Source organism: Neopelma chrysocephalum, unplaced genomic scaffold (genome assembly GCF_003984885.1).
Source record: "Neopelma chrysocephalum unplaced genomic scaffold, ASM398488v2 Primary Assembly neopelma1_74, whole genome shotgun sequence".
Classification (NCBI taxonomy): Eukaryota; Metazoa; Chordata; class Aves; order Passeriformes; family Pipridae; genus Neopelma; species Neopelma chrysocephalum.
In genome coordinates this window covers 397,205-407,717 of record NW_020897735.1, presented here as the reverse complement: position 1 = coordinate 407,717, position 10,513 = coordinate 397,205, and the positions used below count along the sequence as shown (strand labels likewise).

Here is a 10,513-nt window from a genome sequence, read left to right as displayed (position 1 = left end):
TCGGCCCGGCCCGGGGAGCCCTCGGTGCCCTCAGGTATCGGCCCGGCTCGGGAGAGCCTGAGGGACCGGCCGCGCTGAGTCCCCGCTACCCTCAGGGAGCGGCTCTGGCTCCCCTGAGCCACCGAGTGCCCTCAGGGAGCGGCCTTGTTCTCATTGACCAGCTCCGTCTTCGCTGAGCCCTCGGTGCCCGCCATGGGGCTGCTGTCCCAGCTGGCCCGCGGGCTGGTGCGCGGCGCTGACCGCCTGTCTCCGTTCACCAGCAAGCGCGGCCCGCGGAGCTTCAACAAGGGCCGCGGCGCCAAGAAGCTGGGCGTGCTCACCAGCAACAAGAAGTTCCTCCTTGTCAAGGAGATGGTGCCCGAGTTCGTAGTGCCCGACCTGACGGGCTTCAAGCTGCGGCCCTATGTGTCGTACCGCGCCCCCGAGGGCTCCGAGACGCCCGCCACGGCCAAGCAGCTCTTCGACGAGCTGGTGGCTCCGCGCATCGAGAAGGACGTGAAGGACGGCACGTTCGACCCAGACAACCTGGAGAAGTACGGCTTCGAGCCCACACAGGAGGGGAAGCTCTTCCAGCTCTTCCCCAAGAACTACGCGCGGTAGGGAACGAGCAGCGCCCTCGGCGGGGGCGAGGCACGACCGGCACTCGCGGGACTGGCTCTGGCACCGGACATTAAAGCAGATCCTTCCACCTTGTCCCTCTGCAATGTGTGATTTAAATCCTGGGGGAAACTGGCCGTTCATTCCACACAGTTGTGCCTGGAGAGCACAGCCCTCCCTGGAGGTTCTTGGGGTGAGGGGCCCGTGAGGTTTCTAAAGACAAAGTACTGCAAAGTTTAAGAATTAAACTCTTAAGAGTTAAATTAAGGATGAAAACGTTCGCTCTGGGAGACGGGAAGCATGTTCAGTGTGTGCTCTGAGCATCCAGTCTGAGTCCTGAAGGTGGTGTCTGCAAACGCCCATATTTTTGGGGCTGGGGAGGGCCAGGAGGGGTTGGTGGTGCTCTGGCTCCCAGATCCGAGTCCTGCAGCCCCAAATCCCCACACAAGTGAGCGCAGGGGCACAGGGTGCAGGATCACCCACAGTGGGGGAAGGGAAGGCACAGCTTTTCTAACTCCAGTTAAACTCTGCATTTTTCACTTCCTGTGAAGCTCATCAGAGTAAAAGTTATACACAAGGGGTGGTTTTCTGCCTTCAGCTTTGGGTGCAGCACCTCAGCTCTTCCTTTCAGAGACTTTCCAGCCAGGACACTTTGCAGGTGGAGGGGCTGGAGATTGGGGCAATGCAAAGCTGGGGAGCAGCAGATCCTGTGCCCTTTCACACCAGTTCCAGCTTGGTCTTCACCACGTCGCTGCCCCCACACCCCATGTGAAGGCAGATTGTAGCTGGAGTCTCCTCTTTATTCTGAGCAAAGCAAGGACTGGCCTAAAGCCTAAACCAGTGCCCCAGTCTGATCCCAGTGACAGCACTCCAGCTTTGCTGCCCTCAGGCTGTTTCCTCTCCATCTCACAGGCCAATAAAAAGCGTTACAAGCTTTAAAACAGAGCTACAAGGACACACCCTGGATGTTCCCAGGAAACCGGCTTGTCCGCTCTGACTCCCAAAGAACATTCACCAAGTGCCCTCCGAGCCTGAGCCAAGTTCCTTTGATTTTTAAACCTCAAAACAACCAAGAAAAATAAATCACTTATATTGGCTTTATTTTAGAAACATCCAAAAATAGCATGTTCTGTTTTGTTTTTTTTTTAAGAAAAGCTCTTGTTTGCAGTACTAATATGAATCCTCATGTAACAGTGCTCAGTGTTTTTCTAAAATACACACTCACCCCTGAGCAGGGGGTCTCAGAGCAGTCAAGTTCTCATCTGGATCTCATTTGGATGCAGCACTGTTACACAGAGATCTGTTGCTGGTGTTTCTTTCCCCCCAGACAACTCATCCTTTAGGACATTCAAAGACAAACCACCCAAGCTAAGACTTAGTTACCTAGTTTAAGCTGGTTTTTTGTTTCTAGGGATAGATAAAATGCTCCAGAAAGGGTGTTTTGCTGATACTTCACAGTGAAGAAAGAAAGCTAATGGAGCAACCATGAGAAATCCTGCAGCCATTCCTGGAGGTAGTTTGGGCAATGCTGTTCAGGTTTTGGTTTCTGTACATATTTTGAACTTAAAAAGATGTCAGGAAAAACCACTTAAACTTTGTGGAGGTTTTGATCTTAAAGCTGTTCACCTTTAAAAAACTGAAAGATCTTGACTTTGGACTTAAATGTGGAGAGCAGAAAACATGAGCTGGATACAAGAGGCTGTGGGGGGCAGTTGAGTGGCACTAAACGATGGCAGGGTCACTACAGGGTTTATCTAAACCAGGCTGTGCTCACCTGGGAGGGATGAGGGAAACTGCCATCAGGGGAGGAGTGATGGGAAATGATGGAGGTGCAGCAGGACCCTCACAAGAAAGGCCCTGCTCACCACAACACTTCCATCTGCACCTCCTCCTGAACCAGAATGGCTGTTAAAAATCTCTCCAAGCACACTGCACTGTGCCTGGCCTGCCTGAGCTCTTCTCAAGGGACTGGTTTACACATCAGCCTCTGCTCAGGGGCTCTTCCAAGACATTCAGGGAACCTTCTGATCACATGCTGGGTTTACTCGTAGCAGCACAGTCTGGTTTGTGATGGAAGGAGGAGAACAGGCTTAACAGATCAATGTGAAATGCAAACCAGCCTTGAAAGGATCCAAATCTGAGGTACAAAGCCTGTGAGAGGAGGGCTGTCCCACCTGGAACCAGGACATTAAGGGAAAAACTAAATAAAGCTGTCTGTGCTTGACCACAGGCCTCTAAGCAAAGGGTTTCCCCTGTGCTGAAAATAAAACACCGGGAATTCCATCAGTGTGGGCCTTGAAGGACTCCCAAGCTCAGCAATAAAACTGGGAAGGCCCAGCAGGAGTTAGGCAGGGTGATAAGTTCAGCTGTCACTCTCAGTTCAGGAGTTTTCCTGCCCCTCTCCCTTGGGACTGGTCAGTGCAAACTTTCAGCTGTTCTTTTGGATGGAGATCCAGGACTTGGCACGTCAGGAGTGGTCCCCAGGCTCATCTCCCACCTCCAGACATGGAGGATGTTGTCGTAGAAGGAGCAAGTGGCCACGATGCTCGTCTCTTTGGGGCTGTCTGGGGACCTGGCCGAGCCCCCACTGCTGTCCAGGCCTGTTCCATTGGGGCTCCTGGCTCCAGACTCAGAGCCACTGGCTGAGCTGGGATCTGGGCCTCCAGCCAGGTCTAAACTTCCCTTTAAGGCAGAGCCCCTGACCAGGCCAGGATCCCCACCCAGCCTGGGAGCTGCCCCCACTCCGAAGGGCACGGCAGGGCCTTCACTCTCCTCATCCAGGATCACATCAAAAGTAGCTGTAGGAGATTCATAAATTATCTTCAGGTTTTGGACCTGCAAATTCAGCCTCTCGTCTCCTTCCTCTGCTCCCGGGAGCTCCTCTGAAGGCTGGCACATGGCAGCAGGGTCCTGTGCTGCAGGCAAGGAATCCCTGGGACACAGCCTGGACCAGTCAGCCCCGTAGGCCAGGGAATTGTGCAGGACGTAGGATGACAGGATGACACACTCCTCTGTGTTCTCCGCTTTAAAAAAGAAAATAAAACCATGAAATGAGCAAAAATCCAGCTGTGGTTTGTGGCTGCTCAGCAGCCATCCCAGTACTGGCTGTGTCCCACAGGAAGAGTTCTCTGATTATTGCCGCCTTCACCACAGGGTGAAGCGTTCCAGGAGGAAGGAGGTACTGACTCAGCCACCTCTCAAAGGCTTGGATTCTCCCTGGGTCAGTAGCAGAAGAGGGTTTAACATGCATGAGCTTTAACAGCCTCATTATCCAAAATACCCACAAAGGCTCAAGACAGACAGGACTGATCACACCATGGTCTCCACTGAGCCAGGAACACACCTGGGAGATTTCCAAGCCAGGTCCTGGTTATTAATTCATTGCAGACGTTCCTCCCATGAGCTGTCAGCATTTAACTGACAGTAACTGGACATCAAGTTCCTGCCTTCCCTATACAGGAGAAATATTATCCTCATTTCCTAAGCTGCCCAAGGTCTGAAGAAACCCAAGAAGGCTGTAAGAACTGCATTTGTAATGTGAATGCAAACAGCTTTTTCATCAGGGAAACGCCTCCCGGTTCACACAAAGGGCTTATTCACGTTATTCTGGATCAACCAGGCTGCTCAGCACCTCCTTCCTGAGGCAGTAACCAGTTCCCCAGCAGGGCAGTGACTCCTGCTGACAAGAAAGCACCACCTGACATTCAGAAGAACCTCTGTGAACCCTCACAACGAACACAAACTGGAGTGGTTGTGTCAACAGGTAATCACAGAACCACAGAATATTCTGAGTTGAAGGGACCCACAAGGACCATCAAGTCCAACTCTCAAGGGAATGGCCCACACAGGGATCAAACCTTGATGTTATTGGCGCCATGCTCTGACCAGCTGAGCTCATCTCACCAAAACCAACCCGTGAAAAGGAATTATGAGGGATTTACATATGAACAGTGACAGGGCCTTTGCACAACCCAGCCAGGCCAGCAGGGAGGACAGAGCTGGGAAAGCTGGAACAAAAGTCTATGGATATCACCTAGATGCTTCTAGAAAGTCAGAGCTGGAGCTCCCCCATGAACCTGGAGGCAGGGCAGGAGAGCAGCAGGGCAGCCCAGGAGCGTCTCTGCTCCCTGCACACTCACCCAGGCTCCCCCGGCAGTCCAGGATCTTGAATCCACTCTGCATGCAGGCTGCCAGCAGCACGAAATCCCGCGTGGGGTGCCACTTCAGCCTCCACACCCCTCCTTCCACGTGGGTGTCAGCCAGGGGCTGCTTCATGTTCCTGCTGTCCCACAGCAGCACGTGCTCGTCGTAGCTGGAGACACCACAAACAGCAACACAGAGGATTTGGGGCAACAAGCACAGAAGGTCAGGAGAGATCACAGGGGATTTCTGCAGAGGCAGCAGCGTGTTCAGGTAACAGAGGAGGTTGGTCACACCAGGGAAGAGCACCTGGAAGGGACTCACCTGCCCGTGGCCAGGAGGTTCTCTCGGTGGGGACTGCACTGAATGCTGCACACACCCATGGAATGTCTGCAGGAGAGGGACAGAGCAGAGGGAACAGACAGCAATGCACACCTTGAGAAGGGATTCTCCCTTGAGTTTTAAGGATTACTGCATCAAGGAGTCTCAGAAAGGAGAGGAAGGTGAGATCAACTTCCAGTCCAGTGAACCCAAGCAGAGTTCCATCTACATAGTCCAACAGCCTGCCCAGGGCAAAACTTACCCTCTCACAGTCTCTCAGCACAGGTATTTTCTAGCAATATTTACATCATAAATTGCTGTTCAGAGCCCCTAAGAATTTCAACAGAAGAACTGCATTCCCAGGAGACTTTACTCCCAACATTAATATTTCCATGGCAGTAGTGCCCAGTGTATTTTAAGGTTACATACAGAATTTCACTGGAGAGTTGTCTATATTGCTTTAATCATATTTTAAAAGATGGAAAAAGAGAAAGAAAAGGGATCACTTCAAATAAATGAACGGTGGAGAACAACATATTTTCTAAAAAAAATTCCATAATAAGATATCCACATTTAACACATTAAAAAATCCCAAAATAAGAGTCAATCCTTCTCTTAGAAAGGATGCTTCTCTTAGAAAGAAGGTACCACCACCTTCACCTGTGGAAGTCAGCAGTTATGCTGAAGGACACAGAGAAGAAAGTTTCAACCTGAAGTTGTCCCGATGAAAAAAACTAATAGATGCCTGCACTTCCCAAGGCAGGCAGAACCAGGCCTCACTGGCACTGCACATCTCTGGATTTGGCTTGGGAAGGGGCACAGTGGCACTTACCTCCTGCTGGTGAACACTGGAGCCTCTGGACTGCACCTGGTGTCCCAGCCCTTCAGCAGGCTGTCATCCCCTCCTGCCAGGGACAAAACACTGTGACCCCCAGCACCAGCCAGTGACAGCACAGAGCACTGAGACAAAGAATTCAGTCTGCAGCTTCCTCATGAGGGGCAGCTCCAACCTGTGCTCCCTGTGACAGCACCCAGGGAACGGCTGGAGCTGTGCCAGGGCAGGGTCAGGTTGGATCTCAGGGAAAGGTTCTTTCCCCAGAGGGTGGTTGGGCACTGACCAGGCTCCCCAGGGCAGTGGGCACAGCACCAAGGCTGCCAGAGCTCAAAGAGCGTTTGGACAATGCTCTCAAGGACAGGGTGGGATTGTTGGGGTGTCTGTGCAGGGCCAGGGGTTGGACTGGATGGTCCTTGTGGGTCCCTTCCTACCCAGTGATACAGAGCTGATGCTTTCCAGCCCTGGGGTCTCTTAGAATTTAACAGACACACCAAACATCACACTGAGGTTCACAATATCCATCATCACAGAAAACACTTGCATTAACAATATCCTTACTTTGTTAAGAAAAAAAAATTAGAAGTCAAAAGCACTGGACTCAGAAAGCTCCTTGTCTCTTTTGCACACTGCAAAGAATATAATCTCTTTTGCCAAGAGCCACCCAAAACACAGTTTACAGGGTACAGCTTCTCCTACTTAACTCCAACTACTCCCCACCATCAAGAAGCCTTTTACCCCCAGCAGAGGCTCCAGCTCTTTCAAGAGGTGTGATAAAAGCACACCCAACCCTGGAAAGTAAAATCCCAAGGAACACACATCCCTAAACAAGATGCCCCCTGCCCAACGCTCCCAGAGAAGATTCCCAGCCCACACAGACCTGAATACACGATATCGGTGTCCCAGTAATTAAAAGCAGCAATCCAGGCCTCAAATTTGTGAGCTTCCCACTGGCTCAGGACATGCACAGAAGGAGCAGATTCATCTATGGAGAAAAGGTTCAGCTTCCCCTCTGAATCACTGCTGATCACTCTCAAAGGACATCCACTACAGGGGATACAGGGAAAACATCAGGAATTACTGAATCGTGTTTGACTCAGCTGAACACTGACAGGAACTGGCAGCACAATGGCAGGAATGACACATTCATATGATTCTTTTCAGCTTCAGCCCATCCCACCCTAAAATCAGCTGCCCCAGTGACCACCACTCCCTGATCTCACGGGGAGCCACCACACACACCCATGGGAGGGAAGGAACCACCCTCGGCTCTGTTCTTCTCTGAGATGCAAAACTGGACTTCTCACATGCTTGAGATTACATCAATAAACAAATTCCACATGAAGAGTGATTTCTTTTTCCCTCCAAATCAGACTGGCAAGGACCTTTCAGAGTCTCTCCCCTCTTCTGGAGTACAAAGAAATGTTTTATTCCCCTGCTATCGAAGCACTGGCTGATCCTGACCTTTCCTGCTCTCCTCCTGTGCCACAGTACAGTTGCAGTTTCTGGACACAGTGACCTTGGAGCACTGGCAAAAGTTCTGCAATTCCCAGTGCACAGATTTTCTGACATTTCCTGACATGAACTAAGTCCCTTTTATTTAGTTGGTTGCAACTGCAGGTACTGCCCTGATGGCTCAGGGCTTCTTTCCAGTTCTACATGGAATGTTAGTTACACAATGAATCTCCCAAATTTCCATATAAGAGATACAGGGTCACCCCCTTTCTGCAGAGAAATTATTGGTTTCTAGGAGAAAGTATTGGTCTCTCAAGTGACAAAAGTGACAGGCTTTAAAGGCACTTTTCATCACTGCAATAATCATTTATCAAGAAGGACAGAGACAAAAAGGAATGTAAGGAAGGACAAAGTCTAGCTGGGAATTCTACTTATTCATTAAACAACATGCACAGAAACAGCTTTAATTAGCAAAACCTACTAAGTATTTGCCCTGGAGCATTAAGCAATGCCTGCCTGATCCCCTCAGTTTCCAGCCTCACACCAAAGGCACCACTCTCTGTTTGCACTCACAGGACACATTTACCTCCCCTCTTTCAAAGTACAGCTAATTCAGGGTATTTCTTGCAGTGATGCCATTTCTGAAATCTCATGTATGAGTGTTTGGGAGGAAGGAGCCACTTCCAAAATAGTTCTCTCCTGTTTCTCACACGTTTAAACTTCCTACATGTGCTATTAGTAACAGTTCTTAAGCAGAACTTCACATTGAAATTTCAGCTGTTCTAAAAGCAGAGTTGAAACCAGTGGATCCATCTCCATCCAGTCTTTCCTTTTAGCAAAGGCAACAGAAGACATGTCCCTGGCTCACCTGCTGCCATTCCCCAGAGCACAACCTCACATTTGTTGCTGTTTTAGCCTCTGCTCTTGTTACAGTGGCCGCAGTACATGTCTGTGTTCCTTTGTTACCCTTGCTCGGGAAACAGCAACTTCCAGAGCAGGACCAGGGACACTGGGATGGAGAAAGTCAAAACCACTAAAGACTCATTCATCCAAGTCCTCAGCTTCTCCTGAAAGCTGTCCCACACACCCTGAGCCAGCCTTCACTCCCCTCCTCACCACTGCTCCCGTCCCGTGGACCAGTCCAAGGACAAGGCCAGTCGCTGTGCGCCGAGATCCACCCTGAAGCGTGGCTCCAACATGCAGCTGTTCTTCTACTGGAAACAAAAGGAGTGGGTTAAGGCTGGGAAGACAGCAGGTCTGTAACAGCGGGTGTACTGCTTATTCCCACTGCTTATTCTCTGTTTTCCAGAGACTGGTGAGCATAAGGGACCCACAGCACTGCACAACCACCCAGTGCCAGCTGAGGGGCAAATGTGCCCACACAGGATCCCACCCTTCTGCTGCTCATCTCCCACCAAACCACCCCTAAACTCTGCTTCCTCTCAGGGAATGATGAAGTCCAGGAGAAATGACAACTTGACTGTGGGATTTCCTTACAGACTTCGCTCTCTGGGAATGGTTCTGATCACTCCCTACTCACCAAAAAAGAAACCCCACTCCATCATTCCTCCTGGCTTCCAACAACTTTGCACCTTCTGCTGTTTACCAGTTAATCCATCCTTGTTCTCAAGTGACAGTTCCAGGGTTTGCTTCTGCTCCCCTCCTGCCTCTCATCTCCCACTGTGCAGGTGGGTAGAGCCCAGCCTGACTCTCTGGTGCCATGAACGAGTTCATAGAATTTATCACAAACATCAGAAGACAAAACAGGTGTTTAAAAAGCTAAGCAGACTGAGACAGCCATGGAAACCATCCAGCTTTCCTGCAAGCCTCTGCACACTGCTAATAAATATAGGAATGTATCAAATCTGGGTTAACACCAGCTACAGCAGCAGCAGGCATTGCAGCCACCCACCTCACTTCCAGTCAGGTGGCAAAACTCCACGGCGCCTGTGGAGTTTGCAATGCCAACCATGGGATGTTCTGCAACGGGAACGTGGCACCTAAAAGACCAAATTAAAGTGATGAATGTCCATAGTTCTTCTATTTTAGGAGGAGAGCAGAGTCATAACTTTTATTCCAAGATACACAAGGAGAAGGTACGTGACCAAAAAGATCTCATGTTAAGAAAATCTAAGGCTCCTCATGTTGCCACAAACCTGTATGGAGGGAATTAGGTGTAGGGGAAATGTACTATATGCCATTATATAAATAAATGAGGTACAAAATCACTGACCAGCTGCTCAACAAACGAGCAGAAAGTGCAACACAGAAATGAGGCACTCTTTGCTCACTGGAACAAACGAGAAAGTTATTTCCCTCCAGCAAGTCAGGAACCATTTGGGTGGTAAATATTACTGCTGCTGCCATGCTAAGAGCCGAGAGAGATTCCCTTGGAGCCCCTGCTGTGCACCAGGCCTGGCTGGGGCAGGATGTCCAGGGTGGCACCAGCCCTGGCCCATCCAGCGTTACCATTTGATGTCCAGGACAGCGGCCGTGTCGATGCGCTGGATCTCGGTCAGTGGGATGTAGGGCTGCTCCTCGTTGTAGTGGTACAGGTAGAGGCGCCCGGTGCGGTCACAGGCCCCGTTAGAGCTGCCTCGGGAATCGCTCTGTGCCAAACATCGGGAAGAACAGGGCGGGATTAACCCTTCCTGCCTCCCCACCCGCGAGGAGAGGCGAGGAGGAGCTGGGCTGAGGCTCTCGCTTTAGCCCTTGAGAGATAAAAGCCACACAGTCCTGTCGGGGCCGGAGGGGCCCGTTCAGCCCCACCTCGAGCCACCCCAGCGGGACAAGGCACTGACCGGCAGCACCGGGATCGGGACTGGGACCAGGATCAGGACCGCGGCCGGTCGCGGACAGGAGCTCACCCCGGAGCGGGGCCAGTCGGGGATGGGGGCTCGCCCCGGTGCCAGGCGGGGATGGGGATGGGGCTCATCCCGGAGCGGTGCCGGGGGCTCTCCCCGGGGCGGTGCCGGGCGGACAGGGCCGGGGCTGGGGCTCTCCCCGGGGCGGTGCCGGGCTCACCTCTGCGGGCGGGCGCAGGTGGTAGGTGCCGCAGGCCAGGATGCTGTGCCAGCCCTCCACCGGGCACCACTCCACGGCGTCCGCGCTGAACTCCGTGTCCACCACCTGCAGCGTGCGGGTCCGGCACGGCGCGGCCATGGCGGG

General features: G+C 51.8%; 2 protein-coding genes across 4 annotated transcripts in view; one reads left to right on the top strand and one right to left on the bottom strand.

The window, feature by feature from the left end:
* MRPL41 (mitochondrial ribosomal protein L41) overlaps positions 1-798 on the top strand; it is a 1,440-nt gene extending 642 nt beyond the window's left edge. The window contains exon 2 of one of the 3 annotated variants that reach the window (XM_027687462.1): positions 178-798. In XM_027687462.1, coding sequence (XP_027543263.1) covers positions 193-600 — 408 coding nt within the window. In that variant the 5' untranslated portion in view covers positions 178-192 and the 3' untranslated portion in view covers positions 601-798. Of the gene's footprint in view, positions 1-34 lie in introns of all 3 variants that reach the window. The other 2 variants (XM_027687460.1, XM_027687461.1) reach the window with 2 other exon arrangements.
* A 786-nt stretch (positions 799-1,584) lies between these two features.
* DPH7 (diphthamide biosynthesis 7) lies at positions 1,585-10,513 on the bottom strand. The gene is made up of 9 exons (XM_027687459.1): positions 10,370-10,513; positions 9,815-9,954; positions 9,258-9,345; positions 8,462-8,556; positions 6,771-6,937; positions 5,891-5,963; positions 5,062-5,127; positions 4,737-4,909; positions 1,585-3,620 (listed from the first exon to the last, which is right to left on the bottom strand). Exons 1-9 carry the CDS (start codon positions 10,505-10,507, stop codon positions 3,013-3,015), a joined length of 1,548 nt encoding a protein of 515 aa, XP_027543260.1. The 5' UTR covers positions 10,508-10,513; the 3' UTR covers positions 1,585-3,012.